Raw genomic sequence first — 16,300 nt, forward strand, 5'->3', positions numbered from 1 at the left:
TTTTTAAAAATCAATCAATCAAAAAAAACTTAAAATTAAATATTTCATTTGTTTATCTGCCTCTCAGAGGTACTTCAATTAATTATATTAAGTAAAAGAGGATCAAATGACAAAAAAGTGTGTGAATTTGTGAATTTTTGAAAGACAGAAACTTTCCAAAGACAAAAATACATGGTTAAATAACCTACAGAGTTATAATTCAAATAAAAATCAGTGTGTTCATCTGTAGTTGATTAGTACTTTGAAACACTTCTTAAACCAGAAATGATTTTGTAAAACAGTGGTCGATTGCTGTGTTGCAACTAGTGTATGTACTGAATGTATATAAGCAGTAAACTGTTTTAGAAATTTAAGAGGATGAATTAGGGAGTATCAGTAAATAATGATTAAATTATTGCTACTGTGTGAATATGTAATCATGTAATCCATGAAAAAGTAATTGTAGTTTGATTACAAGTATTTTAAAATGTAATGTAATTTAATCTAATCACTACCTATCTTCTAAAATGAGATTAAGGCAAGATGGCACTGACATTATTAAACACTGTGACTACATTAATATGCACTGAAGTGTAGCTAAAGAAAACTCTATATTTTCTTTAACACACAAAAAAAGAGGAGAAAAAATATAGACTCCAAGTTCCCTTTCGAAGGGAACTCTCTTTGCGTCCTCTAGAGGGCGCTTTGGGGAACGCTGCAGCGTGACTCGTGTCTGAAGAATAGACCTTTTTCCTGAGTAAACGATGAGCGCCGCCATTACGAATTCTAACGTCAGATTGAATGCTTTTCTGTTCCGGTTTCCATAGTAACCCATTCAAATAGCGTCCATGTGTTTTTAATGTAGCTACCTTCCGCTGCTTCGTGTCATCTACACACTCATTAAAGTGAGGCACTGACAAATGACGGTCATTGCGACATTGCCAAGTGATGGCGCTATGGAGCCATGTGCTTTTTAAAAACATTTGAATAGGTTTAACATTAGTTTATTAGCTCGAAATATACCCTAATTTGACTAGAAACAATGCAGACCGGAAATGCAAAGCATTCTTTCAGTTAAGAGTCGGACTTACTTCCGTGTTCAGGAAAAAGGTCTATACATAGAAAAACTACATGAAATGGCCGGCAACAGCGTATGACATCACCGCGGCGCGCACGTCGCTGCCGCTGCGTCACTGCCGGGCGACCATAACATAAAAGAGGCGCCCGTGCAACGCAATACATCTTCGCTGTCTTCAGCTATCTCTTTGTCTAGGAGTGCATCTATTCTCTCATCGGAGACCTGCGTGTGACGTGTGGTAATTTGATACCCACACTTTCACACTACCCGAACTATGAGGGGATAAGGCAAGCAATATTAGCTCTTGAGAGAGTAGAATGCAATCGGTGCATTCATTGCTTGGTTTTACGAGAGGCACGCTCTCATACCCACTTGCACGACTCTCAGCTACGTGAGTGTGGTAAATTTCAGCACGTTCAGCTCCCGAGGGAACTAATGGGCTTATGGCGAAAACGCATTCGCAAAGGAGGGAGGTGAGTTTCTCTGTTCCTCATTTTGCATGAGTGTGTTTGCCTCTCGCGGCATTTAACAAACGCATTTGCGGCGTCGTCAGTGGCTCCTTGCTTGCCTTATTCCTGAGGGAATTTGCCGCCTGGGCGGAGTTATGTTTAGCTCCCGCGGGAGCCGAGTATGTGCTGCGCGTCGCGATTGTGGAGTTAATTTACCGCCAAAAAAAAAAAAAATTTCCTGAGACTAGTTCAGCCATGATTATGGCAGAACAGTCTTACTAACTGCAGCTGTCTGAGGCTAGCTGTGTGTTAATGCTTCCCCCTTTAGGGTATTTGAGGCTTTCGGTCAGTTTTTCACCTTGGTTGGTCCTTCCTACACACAGATACCTGAGGATGTCTGTGTGTTGGTTTTCTGAATGCTCCCCTTTGGGGGCTGTTTTCAAAAGGACTAAGCAGAGGTCTTTCACTGATCGGTTAGTTTTCCAGGCTCTTTGGCCTTTCTGGATTTATGTGGCTATGGACTAGGTAGATTACTGCCTTTAAGTCCTTCATTCCATGAAGGCCCAGGCCAGATTTTAACTCCTTAAACTCGGTTTGTTTAAGTTAGAGTTAAATGCAGGTCACTTTGGGTGAGTACGATCCATTTTTCTTTTTAACAAAAGAAAAAGGAACTTCATACTGTCTCATGCCTGTGTGTTGTGTTTTTGCTTCTCAGAGAAAAATGGCAAGTCTACGGCGGATGCTCCCCCTCTGATCCTACGGATTATGGTTACGGCAGTGTTCGTCCTCTCCACGCCACAGGCTGTGCAGTAAACCACCCTTACAGCATATGTTAGACATAGGACTTATGTCCTCTTCAAGGTAAGCTTCCTAAGTTTCTTTCTTAGGATTGCCCTTGGCATGTTTAACACTGTCCTTTGCAGGCCTGTTCTGAGAATCCCTCTAACCTGCTCCGGGGAATTTATGTCCCGTTGAGGCAGGAACATAAATCCACCTGGACGGGGGTCTGTTGATCCCCCTGTTAGCTTAAAAAAAAAAAAAAAAAACGAAACGAAGGCAAGGTCGGTTCGACCGATGTAGTACTCCCCTTTCCGCGGAAAGGGTTTATTCAGAGTACCGTTTCTCGCTAACAGAGCCAGGTTTTCCTCCCGGTTCATCTGGGTTTAGGGCCTGTCCTTCTTGTCCAGGCTGATTCTCACTCTTCAGGCCTCATGCACGAGCTGGGCTCTCCCCTTTCCGAGGAAAGGGTCCCCAATGAGCGCCCCCCTCGCCAGGACGGGCGTTCCTCCCTGGCCTTCAGGGTTAGGAGTTTGTCCTCATGACTTACAAGATGTTATTCTGGATCTGTTTTGTGTGTTGTGTTTATTCCTTAGGAAGGAATATTTATAATTCAACGAAGCACCCCTCCCTCTGGTCGTATGGTGGTGTTTGTCTTCCAACACTTCGATCCAGAAGGGACAGCCTACAGAACAGGTTTCCCCCCTTTCAGTGGTTAAACGTGGGAGTTTTTCCCTTCACCTAGGTAAGCGTCTTAAAAATACATTTTAGGATTGCCCTAGCATGTTTAACTCTGTTGCAGATAGCCTGTGTACGAGAATCCCCTTCGTGTCCTCTCCTAAGTGAACTACAGGATTCCGTTGGACCCTGTTTAGGTAACCCAGAGGAAACTTCCTCTTTTAGCATCTGGTTTCCATGGAGACAGAGCTTCTCTAACCTGTTGAGATAGGAGTTCACTTGAATAGGAGTGCTGGCAGGCCACCCCCTTTTTTACAATACGCCTGAGGGCGGGGGAAGTGCTAGCTGCAGACTCGAGCAACTAAAGGATGCTCCCTTTTCTGCGGAAAAAGGTTTAACTGAGCACCACCTGGTGACCACTTTCCAATTTTGGGTTATGATTCCAGTTTACTTATGTGAACGCTCCCCTTTCTGCGGAAAGGGTTTTACTAAAAACTGAGCGTCACTCTATGACTCATCTCAAGTCACCTCATTCTAGCCTGAGGGCCGGGATAATGCTTGATGGGGAATCTACACCCAGGTTGACGGATGCCTCCCTCTCTGTGGAAGGGCTTGAGCATCTGTCGGTGTTAAAACACCTCAGAAAGCTGGCACCTTAGGGTCGATTCTCGCTCCTCAGGCCTCATTTCACTTCCCTTTCCGAGGAAAGGTTTTACGAAGTGTTAAACCATAGGATGGTTTTTCCCCCTGACCTCAGGGTTAGGAAGCTGTCCTTATTTAATTCCGGAGCTACCCAGAATTCTTTAAGGCAAACCAAACAGTGCTCCCCTTTCTGAGGAAAGGGTCTCTTAGAGCTTAAGAACTCACGTTCCTCCCTGTCGCAGGGTTGTTGGAACTGACCTTATAGCTCCCCTAAGTTTAGGGTTTCCTTCAGAGCACCATCCCAGGACGGAAAGTCTTCCTCCCTTCTTAGGGTGGGAGTCTACCCCGGGTAGACTATTGAGAGTTACTGACCTTCTACAAGGACGTTGGCGTGCCCCCTTTCTCAAGGGTTCACTAAATAAGAGCACCACTCCTTGGTGGCCAAGTTTTTCCTCCCTGTGCTTCAGGGTTAGGAGCTTGACCTTCATACTTCAGGTTTTTACTCTCCAGCCTTGTATTCTGTATGTATGCTTCCCTCTATGAAGGGTAACAGTGAGAGCATTCGCTCCTGTTGGGTTACGCAGCTCCCCTTCCTTGGAAGGGTCCTCTATGAGCGCCAACCCACCTTCGTGAGATTGCCGGACCTTTATACAGGTCGTGTGGACCGGGCTGTGCACGCTCCCCCTTCTCATTAAGGGTTCCCTGAGAGCAGTGCCCCCTTCTGGAGAGCGATCCTCCCTGTGGATCAGGGTTAGGAATTTGTCCTCTACTATCGTCCACTATTACAGGATGGTCTCAGCTCCATGTTTATCTCTGTGGACAGATAGCTTGCGAGCTTCTGTCCAGAGTAGGGTGCAGCATGGCAATCCCCTCATCGTGAGGGTTATCCCCTTCTTCTGTCTCTTTAGACCGCATGGAGCTGGTAGTGAAACCCCCTGGGAAAATACTCTCCTTAAATCCGATTATTTCGGTAGGTGTCCCACGCTACGCCTGGACATCTCTCATAAAATCCACAAGAGTGGTAAGTGCACATACACCTGGGGCACTTCTATAAAATCCACGTATGTGGTAAGTTCCCACCAAGTCTTGGGTTCTTCCTTAAAACCCTTTATGGTATGGGTCACGTATCTCACCTCGTTCCCATTTATTGGAGTTGGCCTAAAACCCTGGTCCCCTGGGTTCAACTCTTTAGATATCACTGTTGATGTCTACCGACCATCCACTATCAGGGCGTGCCACTACTAGTGGCCCTTTGAACGGACCCAGGACAGGTTTGCTGCCCTCACATGGGAGCCAGTTCCTGAGGGAACTAGGCCCTATGTTGCAGTAGTTCCTTGTTCTGACAAGTCTAAGTTTCCATTGAAACTTAGCCATTTCCCTCAGAAGGAATTACTCTAATTCCAAGCCTAGAGCTGTGCCCTGGGTTCTAACCCAGTCCAGGTAAGTGGGTAACAGTTCAGGCCTCTGGCCATGGGGGATAACATTTTGACAGCCGTCACCACGTCCTAGTAGGGGCAATTCCTCTCAGAATTGTTGCTTAGTGCTCGCTGGCATAGCATGCACTCCCCTCAGCATGGCAGCGTGGGTATATCCGTTCCCCAAAGCGCCCTCTAGAGGACGCAATGAGAGTTCCCTTCGAAAGGGAACGTCTCAAGGTGACGTATGTAACCTCAGTTCCCTGAGAATAGGGAACGAGACACTGCGTCCTCTAGACTTTTTCGCCATGCTTCGGACGATAGCTTCAGACATTGAAGATGTATTGCGTTGCATGGGCGCCTCTTTTATGTTATGGTCGCCCGGTAGTGACGCAGCGACGTGCGCGCCGCGGTGACGTCATACGCTGTCGCCGGTCATTTCATGTAGTTTTTCTATGTATTCTTCAGACACGAGTCACGCTGCAGCATTCCCCAAAGCGCCCTCTAGAGGACTCAGTGTCTCGTTCCCTATTCTCAGGGAACTGAGGTTACATATGTAACCTTGAGATGTTTTTAGGCATGAGGTTGCCAAATGTCATGATCTATAATCCTATCAGAGGAGAAGATTTTCTGCCCTGTGTTTAATTTCATCTTTGCTACTTGGCAACCATTCACCTCGGTCCCTCTAGGGTGGTACAGTAATTTTTTTTTTTTTTTTGTATGTTTTAAAGTTAGATTCATCTATCTGGTGGACTTTAAAAAAATGAAGAGCTCCAACACAGGTTCAGTGTGCAAAGCTGGTGAATTAACTTAACTTGTACTTTAAATTTAAAAGGAACTCAGTCCTATTTTTAGTTGTAATATAGTGTCTCAGTCTAAATTACACTTACACTGGTGAATTTGGAAGCCAAACTAATAAGAATATAATCATCATAATAGTTTTATAGTATTATTCCAATGACAGTAATCGCCATATATTAAAAAAACAATTTTACTGTGAAATAAATTTGTAAATAAATTGGTAATAAGTAAAATAAATTATTTAAAATGAGTATTTCACAGCTACACTATTTTACCTTATTCTACAGTAGGGGAAATTACAATACTTTTGTCCTAATTTCTGTACTTGCAGACAGGGCCTAGAATTTTTTTGCCACATCTGCCAATGACTGGTGACTTGAAAAAAATTACCAGTCATAAATATTTTTTCCTGGCCATGAAACAAAACAACAACAAATAAATATATTTAATAATGGACCAAAGAACCAACCACTGCATTTTAATCTTGATACAAACAAAGATGAAACAGTTTTTTTTATTTTAATTAGACTGTATTATTTCAACATCTGAAGCAAAAACAGAATGGTCTGACTTGACTTTAGCTTTGTGAAATTATGCTAAAACCTGTATAAAACAAAAACAGCAGACAGGCTGACTTTCACTCTCTGACAGCAGGTGGCGCTTATGAAACAGAGGGAAAAAAATACCATAGAAACTTTGCTAAAGTCAGTTCCCTTCACAAATACATTCATATAAACCCCCACTCCAATATTTATATTTTTCTTCCAATAAACAGCAAGCTTGCTCCACCTGCACAGTATTTTCTTTGTGCATGTGTGTTAATTTTAGTCCTTTCTTGCGACAGATAAACCTATGAGCTTTTATTTTGGCGTAAAACTCCAGCTTGAGTGAAAACAGGTTTACAAACGTGTCTCATTTCAAGTGTAGTGAAATACTGTAAACATTTGCCTATTAAACTGGTGAAACTTATGCTAATGTGAAAACAGAGTTACCGGTAGCTGCTGCATTTCCAAACACGCTCTAAACTCAAAGCACATTCAAAAACAAAGTTCACTGCATTTGCTGTTAATCAAAGTAGCAGCTCTGACTCTGAGATGCGGCAAACACCAGATTACGAGCTGATCGCCTGAATGAAGCGTGTGCTTTGCTTTGAAGCAAGCATTGCAAACAGACTTGATGAGTGGATAAAGACATAATTTTGCTTAGTTTGTTTGACGGACACTTTGCCAAAGCAATGGCACGAAACATCTCAGGTTACGTAGGTAACCCTAGTTCCCTGAGGACAGGGAATGAGACGCTGCGTCCTGGTTCAGGACACTATGGGAACTGCCTTCAGCATGACCGGTTCTGAAACAAAGTATAGAATAACGACAGTGAACTTGACACTGGCCGGCGCCAGCCTATGACATCATCAACAGGCGCCTGCTAGTATAAAAGCAGGTGCCTGAGAGCACAACACCATCTTTTTGTCGGACGGAGGTATGTGCAGGGCCCCGAGACGCAGCGTCTCGTTCCCTGTCCTCAGGGAACTAGGGTTACCTACGTAACCTGAGACGTTCCCTTCCGGAGGGAACTCTACGCTGCGTCCTGGTTCAGGACACTATGGGAACGCTTATCCCAACGCCGCCATGCCGAGGGATAAGTGATCCAACTGACTGAATGAGGAGTCAAGAAGGAAAATCACCCCTGCATCAGCGAGAGTCGCTGGGGCCCAGTGACCTGCCACGGCTAGCTCGGCTACCTGTGCACGCAACTCTCAAGCGTGGAGGCCTAGAGGAAGCCTACTACACTTAGCTCTCTAAGTGAAGGAGCTCATAAACACCCTGACCATAAGGGGCGGAGTTTAGGGAATGGAGGTCTCAGCAGAGCGAACGTCTGCTCTAGGGACCTGACAACATTTAGTGCTAACAGGTATAGGTGGGGAAGCGGAGCTTCTGGAGAATGGAGGCTTCACAGAAGACTCTCTAAAAAAGAGAGGAAACCTGACCACATTCAATCCACTAGCTCTTTAGGAGTGGAGGTCTCAGATAACCCTTCAGTGAGGGGAGACCTGGCTACACTCACGCTTGAAAGTACTGGAAGCGGAGCTTCTGGAGAACGGAGGCTTCACAGAAGACTCTCTAAAAAGAGAGGAAACCTGACAACATTCCATCCACTAGCTCTTAGGAGTGGAGGTCTCAAATAGCCCTGCAGTGAGGGGAGACCTGGCTACACTCACGCTTAAAAGTACTGGAAGCGGAGCCTCTGGAGAATGGAGGCTTCATAAAAGACTCTCTGAAAAGAGAGGAAACCTGACAACATTCCATCCACTAGCTCTTAGGAGTGGAGGTCTCAAACAACCCTTCAGTGAGGGGAGACCTGGCTACACTCACGCCCAGAAGTACGGGAAGCGGAGCTTCTGGAGAATGGAGGCTTCACAGAAGACTCTCTAAAAAAAGAGAGGGAACCTGACCACATTCAATCCACTAGCTCTTTAGGAGTGGAGGTCTCAAAATAACCCTCCAGTGAGGGGAGACCTGGCTACACTCACACTTGAAAGTACTGAAAGCGGAGCTTCTGGAGAACGGAGGCTTCATAAAAGACTCTCTAAAAAGAGAGGAAACCTGACAACATTCCATCCACTAGCTCTTAGGAGTGGAGGTCTCAAATAACCCTGCCGTGAGGGGAGACCTGGCTACACTCACGCCTAGAAGTACTGGAGGCGGAGCCTCTGGAGAACGGAGGCTTCACAGAAGACTCTCTAAAAAGAGAGGAAACCTGACAATGTTCAGTTCACCAGCTCTTAGGAGTGGAGGTCTCACTAGCCCTCCAGTGAGGGGAGACCTGGCTACACTCATGCCCGGAGGAAAAAGCCTATACTCGGGGGTATTCATTGAGGCTGCATAGCCTATGCAACCCGAACTACCCGAGTGGAGCTTCTGCTCAGAGGGAATCTACAGAGTGGAGGTCTCATGGCCTAACTACACTTGACACTGACGATGGCCTGTGAGGCTGAATAGCCTGTGCAGCAGGCCTGTCTAAGTGGAGATTTCCCGAGGAGTGGAGGCTTCGCCGAAAGGAAGCCTGGCAACACTCTGTGCCTTCCAGGGTGCAACTCTAAGAATGGAGGTGCCGTGGCGCCTCTACACTCAAAACCTGGGGGTAGTCAGTGAGGCTGAATAGCCTGTGCAGCAGAACTACCTGCAGGGAGTTCAGAGGAGTGACTGCTTCAAAGGAAGCCAGAAAAACACTCTGCGTCTTGCAAAGGAAAACTCTAAAAGTGGGGGTCTCGTGACCCACTCCACTTTCAACACTGATGGTAGTCAGCGAGGCTGAATAGCCTGTGCAGCGGAACTACCTGAGTGGAGTTTTTGCAAAGTGGCGGCTTTGGTAAGAAAGAAGCCTGGTACCACTCTGCACCCAGCAGAGGACGACTCTAAGGATGGAGGTCCGTGACCTATCTACACCCAACACCAGAGGTGGTCCGCGAGGCTGAATAGCCTGTGCAGTCGGACCGCCTATTTCTAGTGAATCTCTGGAGGCAACGAAGGACTCTGAGTGAGGCTGGCAATGTTCTGCGAGCAGCAGAAGGACTCTAAGTGTGGAGGTCCCAAGACCTACTACACTTCAACACTGCAGGCGTTCATCGAAGCTGAACAGTCTAAACGACAGTACTGCCTGAGTGGAGTCTGGAGAGTGGAGGCTTTCGAAAGAGGGAGCCTAACACACCTCCGTGCTTAGCAAGGAAGAACTCTGAGAGTGGAGGTCTCAAGACCTAGCTACACTCTAGCCTTGAAGGTCATCCGCGAGGCTGACTAGCCTGTGCGACAGAAATACCTTCATTTTGGAGCTCTTCTGGAAAGTGAGGCCTGAGGAGGCCCGACACTCAATCCTGCTAGCAGCGCTATCTGGATTGGAGCTGGAAAACTAAAAGGTTTTTGAGAAAAACCAGCTCAGAGAGTGGACACGGAGGAACCCTGCGTGGTCCATGGGAGAAAGGAACCTGCCTTTACGGGAGGGACCTTACCATGAGTATGGATTTTAGTGAAGTGCCTGAATAGTGCACTTACCACTCACGTGGATTTTAGAGAATGCCCAAAGACTTTGCGTGAGCAAACACCACAAATGTGGTTCTGAGTAGGTGTCCTGAGCATAGCGAGGATCACCAGATTTGCAGTCTCTAGGCGATAGCGGAGCCTGAAAGCGGAGCTTCTGGAGAGGGGAGGCTTCAGCAGAAAGACTCTCTAAGCGAGAGGAGGCCTACGACGCTCTCCCTAGGAAACTCTTCAGAGTGGAGGCCTCAGGTAAAACGCTCTAAGCGAGGGGAGGCCTGACTACACTCGACGCTCAAGAAAGGCAGATACTCACAGTCAGAGCCAATAATGAAAAGTCTCATTTATCATCTAGCTCTGTGTAGTGGAGGCTCCGAGACTACATCTCCAAGGAGAGAAGCCTACAACACTAGCTTTTGGTGAGTGGAAGACTGCACTCCCCCAAAAAATAGTCAGCGAGGCACTCATGGGCCTGCCAGCTGCTATAACTGTGAGAGTGAAGGTCTCAGTACTGTTGGCTGTGACAGAGGGAGACCTATTACACTGTGCTATCACTTAGACACCTGTATTAACCCGGGTGATAGCAGAACCCGGAAGCGGAGCTTTCAGTGAGGGAGGCTTTAATGGTTTACAAGCTCTCAAACATAACAAGCCTGACGCCGCTCAACTGAGGAAGCTCTATGGAGTGGAGGCCTTGGAATACACGCCCTCTCATGGAAGGGAGGCCTACTTCCTTTTACACTCAACGCTGGTAGTGACAGGTCCACGGAAAGAGTTCACAAGCTGCCTTAACCTTGTGTTCTCCCGGCCTGTATTTCTGGGAAGTGGAGACTTAACAGAAACACCTCACATAGAGGAAGCCTAGCAACACTCGACCCAGTAAAAGCTCTTCATGAATGGAGGTCTAAAAATGACCTGCCACATTCAGCGCTAAGAAGTATTATTTTTATATGTCTCTCTTTACAGAGGACTTCACAGAGAGGAGGCCTCCTAGGCCTGCTACACTCAATTCTACTTCAAAGCGGGGCTTTTTAAAGAGAGCGGAGGCTTCAGTAAAACACCTCTCTCTCAGAGAGGGAGCCTTGATGACGCTCTATTCACCCTAGCACACAAACTCCTAGGAGTGGAGGTCTCACATATGTGTATATGAAAATACACAGGGAAGGTACCTGACCACACTCATGCAAAAAGAATATTACTCTTAGCAGGGTTTGAGTGAGCGGAGGCTTCGGCAGAGCGATACTCTGCCTGAAGCAGCTTGACAACGCTCAAGAGGGTTATTCTCGTATGTATATGTATGTTGGATCATGTCTATACCAAGCTCACTCTAGCGGAGGTTTCAAAACCTGACAACGCTTAGCCCACGAGGGGGTTTCTACGAGTGGAGGTCTCTACACACTGTTTTCTTTTATAAAACGAGGGGAGACCTGGCTACACTCGGCACTTGGTGGCAGTAGAACTCAAGAGGAGCTCGAAACTGCAATAGTAATCACCCAAGCGGAGCTGGTAGACAAAAGAAAACATACACATACACGCTTGAATATTTTATTAAAGTGTCTTTACTGTTCACATACCGGGCCAACAGATGGAGCCTCAGTCTCATCGTTGGCCCAGCCCCAGAGTCGAGGGGAAAAGGGAGGGGCAGGTAGCCCCACACTGGCGACCTGGCCTCGTCTCTGGCCCTTGGACCAGGACGGGCCTGGTTTCCCCCCGGTGTTTAGATGGAGGCGTGGACCGGCAAGGGATGCAAACCCCCGGGGCTCGGTCCAGATCTTTCAGCAGATCAGCCTGGTGCGCCTCTGCAACACTGCCATCGTGTGCAGAGGAGCACCGGCCACTGCCGCATATGTGATAGTTCGCAACCGTCAGCGAGAGACATCGTCACATATCCGCGCCCATGCATTCCCTCGACATCAGCATGATTCACATGCCGATGCCTGTGAATGCGGGCTGAATATGGCCTGCCCCATTCCCTCTCGATCTCTTAAGCAGATCAGGAAGGAATGGGAGGCTCACAGGAGTTGGCTTTGTCATGGCCCGGAAGAAAACCGCTCATCTAGTCTGCCGAGAGCGGCCTCTTCCCTCGCGGGCTTCCACTGCAGATCCAAGCGGGCAGCCGCGCGGTCCATAACAGACATCAACTCTTCATATGCGGGGCAGGGAGGCTGCATGGGCTCAAACGAGCTCATATTTGTTCCATTTCAACCTCCTGCTCGCCCTGGCTTGAAGCCAAAAGAGCACTCGCTGCAGAACCGGAGGATGTGAGAGACAACACATCATCCGCTAGCAGCGCATTCTCGTCTCCGGCTGACGTGCGCGAGCGATTATACGCTCTCTCAAACTCGTCAGCCAGCTCCACCTGTGAGCCCCGCAATCTCAGCCGCCGAGCAGCCTCAGCTGCGGCGGGACCGGAGCAGCGTGGGGCAGATGGATGGCCCGATTCCCTCGAGAAAAGGGCCAGACGAGAACGGAGTTTCTTCAAAAGTGAAACTCTCACAATGAACGCGCTCCGCTCTTCTAGAGCCGAGCGCGCGTGCTCTTACACCTAAACACACCAAACAAAGGTCGTGTGCGTCATCAAGTGTCAGATTACTCTGACACGGATCCGCACACTTCCTAAACAGTTTCTCTCTAGGCATCGCTGTACTCACTCGTTTAGAACAGAGGACTCTGAAGACAAAAAGATGGTGTTGTGCTCTCAGGCACCTGCTTTTATACTAGCAGGCGCCTGTTGATGATGTCATAGGCTGGCGCCGGCCAGTGTCAAGTTCACTGTCGTTATTCTATACTTTGTTTCAGAACCGGTCATGCTGAAGGCAGTTCCCATAGTGTCCTGAACCAGGACGCAGCGTAGAGTTCCCTCCGGAAGGGAACACAATGTTAATGGCGTTTTATGGTAAAATTATGAATATAAATATATTTTTAATTTCTTATGAAACTGTGGCGGGACTGATTAGACTGTGGTGGGCTGCCACACTTTAGTTAATGAATGGAAAACACTGGATTAATACAAGGTCTCGGAAACTATAGAATAAGTGCTGATGATCAGAAAACTTTGAGAAATGTGTAAATTGGAGTAAAGCAATCTCCCTTGAGATATTCTGCTCAGATAAAATTGTAAAACAGGCTGTGTTTTTTCACAATATCATTTGAGCTGTTTGCTGTAACCTTGATGTAAATTGAACTGTTTGCTGTGACCTGCCTTGTTGTAAATACAAGGAAGCCTTTTCAATAATTCTGATGTAATTTCTCAAATTGCAACAATCATGATCAGCAATCAGTTATAATTTTGGGCCAGATAATTGTGATTATCAGTGTAACTATTATGCAGTTTAAATTGACATATGCTAGACTATAATTCCCAGACTTTGTCTAAAACTTGACTAATGAAAAACTGTAAATATGATAAAACTAAAATGACATTTTACACAGAACTAAGGCTAAATTTATAAATAAAATAAAAAAACAGCTGATAAAATTAACACTACTTTGAAACTCTCCACCTCCCCAGCTCCACTTGTCTAGATCTGCTACAGTATTTATGTATATCTGTTAATACAGCAGCATATGCTTACAGCAGCATGTCAAGTCTCTGTACAGATTTACTTTGCCTAAACCAAGCGCATTTACATTTTCATATCCATTAACATGCTAAAACTTTTCAGGGAGTTGTCATGACTCATGACTGAGATATTTATACTATTTAGTGAGAAGGTTTTTAAAAAGAGCTAGGTAAAATAAAATGTCACAAGCAATTTTTGGCCACAATTTTCATACTAAATTGGGAAATCATAAAGTATTTATTTTGCCATCCATCAAAGTCAGCAGTCTTGTCTTGTGTGACATGCTCACTGAAAGATGGTTATTTTCCTTTGCTATAGCAAATAAACTTCTCCTCTGCAGAAATACTTTTTCAGGCAAAACTTTAAAGCATTAATTGTTTGTGCAGTTTACTATATGCATAAATTGACTCAAGAAACAGACAGATTGTGCATCTGATAGTATATTTAAAAAAATACATTTGTGAGCTCAGCTTGGCATATTAGGAAGTTCAATTAACAATGTTAGCAATGTTCACTGTTTCTTCTAGAATCTTATTTCATCTCTTCAGAAATCATGGAGAATCAACTACGACATGACACAAGACTTAGCTACATCCTCCGAAGCAGCCTACCCTCTTCTAACCTGACGAACAATTTAGTCAACGCCACACATGTCTTCAGTGTGTTCGATGGGTGTGAAGACATGGTTGCCGGTGTCGTTTTTGACCTCGCTATACAATGCTTCAACGTGATCATAGGAATACCTGCCAACATCCTGGTTCTCGCAAACCTAATAAAGACCCGCAATGAACCATCAACTTCCGACATCTTCCTGGGCTGCCTGGCCTTCATGGATGCCTACTTTGGATTCATGACAATCATAGCTTTTCTTAATTTCTACCACTGGAGGAGTGCTATGGGTTGGAGGGCTATGAAATTCTCATACGGAGTTAAGGACACCAGTGGGCCGCTCTTCCTCTCCTGTGTCTGTCTGGATCGCTTTATAGCCGTTCTCTTTCCCATCGCGTTTGGACAATTGAAGGACGTCAAATACAGGATTGGCTTGACCATCGTGGTTCTCCTGCTTACTTTTGCTTATGCGTCGGCCAAAATGATTGGTGGCTTACCAAACTTTGAGAAGGTTTTCACTGGTGAAGTCTTGTTTGCTTTCACCTGGATGGTTGTGTGCAATGTAGCCATCCTCTGGGCTCTGAAACGCTCACGAGGCGCTGGCAAAGATGAGATGAATCCAATGAAAAGAAAGGCCTTTAAGATGGTGCTGTCTATCTTGATCATAATCATAAGCAACTATCTCCCTCCAGTGGCTTTGTTCCCCTTTGAAGACCATTACCCACGTAAGGTCTTCATTTGTTATGTGCAACCAGTGTGCTTTGCCTTTGTAAACATCAGCAGCACTATCCAGCCTTTAACTTACTTGTCCCGCTTAGAGAAAGTGCCATTCTTACCAGATTCTTGTGTGGAGAAGTTAAGCTGCAAGGAAAAAGACAGGCCCTCAAACAAATGATAACAAACTGCAATATCGAACATACTGCCACTGATCATTAAATGTAAAGTAGTAGCTTCCGTTGTTCTTCAGTTTTCAAAATAATTCTGTAAATAAGCGAACAACTAAAGGTATAATAAATTAAACTGGATGTATGTAACGACAAACAATTATGTTTTTAGACTCCTTTGTAGATATGTTGTTAATTGTAATTTATACATTGTTTACAATGTTCAAGCATAAATGTATCTTTTGTAAATCCTGAGACAAATAAAACATGCACAGATTCATTTGAAGAGTTGTGGCGCCATCATGTGTTACAGTCAAGAACATAAAAAGGAGAAGTTGGTTGTGATAGATCCCACACTTAAATCTATTTAAGTCTTTGCTTTAAACATTTATTTTTCATCATTAATTTAAACTTTAATTGTCTAAGGGCCCACGCCTTTTAGGGGCCCCCAGAGATCTGCTTTTGTGTGGTAAGGGGGGCCCAACCTCATTTTGTCATAGGGCCCAAAATTGCGAGCGGCGCCCCTGGCAGAAGGAATACGGAAACAAGATCACCCATCTCAAATTTTGTAAGTAAGACTAAATGCTAATTAAATTATTCTTTTTTTTTTTTATTCTTAGTTTTGTGTGATCTCACTTAAATCTTTAGGCATTTTGCTGGTTCAGTCAAGTCACTACCACCCCACTGATCAAGATGATGGCAAACTGGTTTTCCTGAGAAAAGTGGTCTACACTAGTCTACCAGAAATGAGGAAAGCTGCTAAATGAAAAGAATCAAGGTCAAATGCCTGTCATTGACCAGGTTTGTGATCTGTGTGTTTGTGATGTTCAGTAGTGCTTTCTACATTAGGAAAGTGATTGCCCTTTTTGTCTTTCCCCAATTTCCTCAGAACAACACCATTACAACTTTCAGTGAAGACCGACAAACTCTCCATCAGAAACTCATAAAGAAAAACACAGTAAGTGGTCTTGAGTTCTTTCAAATCATTCGTCGTCTTAAACAGAAGTATTGACTGGATAGAGTCCATTTCAGAAATAGTTTTGCAGTGTGCAATTTTCTGCTTAAAGGAGTTCTAATATAGAGCGATCAGATTTGACATTTACTGCTCACTGGCGATTGGGTTAAATATGTTTCTGGAACTGAGTGCCTATTAGGCCAGTCTCAAGTCATGATCAATAACACCTTTAGTAACTAGCTAGCCATGCCCTGGCATCCAGCCAGAACAATATAGCAACCATTTAGTACCATGAAACGGCCATTATAGAGACATGCAGGTGTATTGTCAGGGTCGGTGGGTTTTTCCCCCATTGATTGACTTTCGGTCCTTTCCTTTGTATTAAACTCATACATACATACATGCATACATGAAGCTATTTTGTTTATAGTTGTTTAAG

At 45.3% G+C, this 16,300-nt stretch overlaps 1 protein-coding gene across 1 annotated transcript; it reads left to right on the forward strand.

Moving 5' to 3' along the window:
* The first annotated feature begins 13,966 nt into the window (after positions 1-13,966).
* LOC141326666 (G-protein coupled receptor 183-like) lies at positions 13,967-14,917 on the forward strand. The gene has a single exon (XM_073835294.1). It carries the CDS (start codon positions 13,967-13,969, stop codon positions 14,915-14,917), a length of 951 nt encoding a protein of 316 aa, XP_073691395.1.
* Positions 14,918-16,300: the final 1,383 nt, after the last annotated feature.

This window comes from Garra rufa, chromosome 1 (assembly GCF_049309525.1).
Source record: "Garra rufa chromosome 1, GarRuf1.0, whole genome shotgun sequence".
In the NCBI taxonomy this organism is placed as follows: domain Eukaryota; kingdom Metazoa; phylum Chordata; class Actinopteri; order Cypriniformes; family Cyprinidae; genus Garra; species Garra rufa.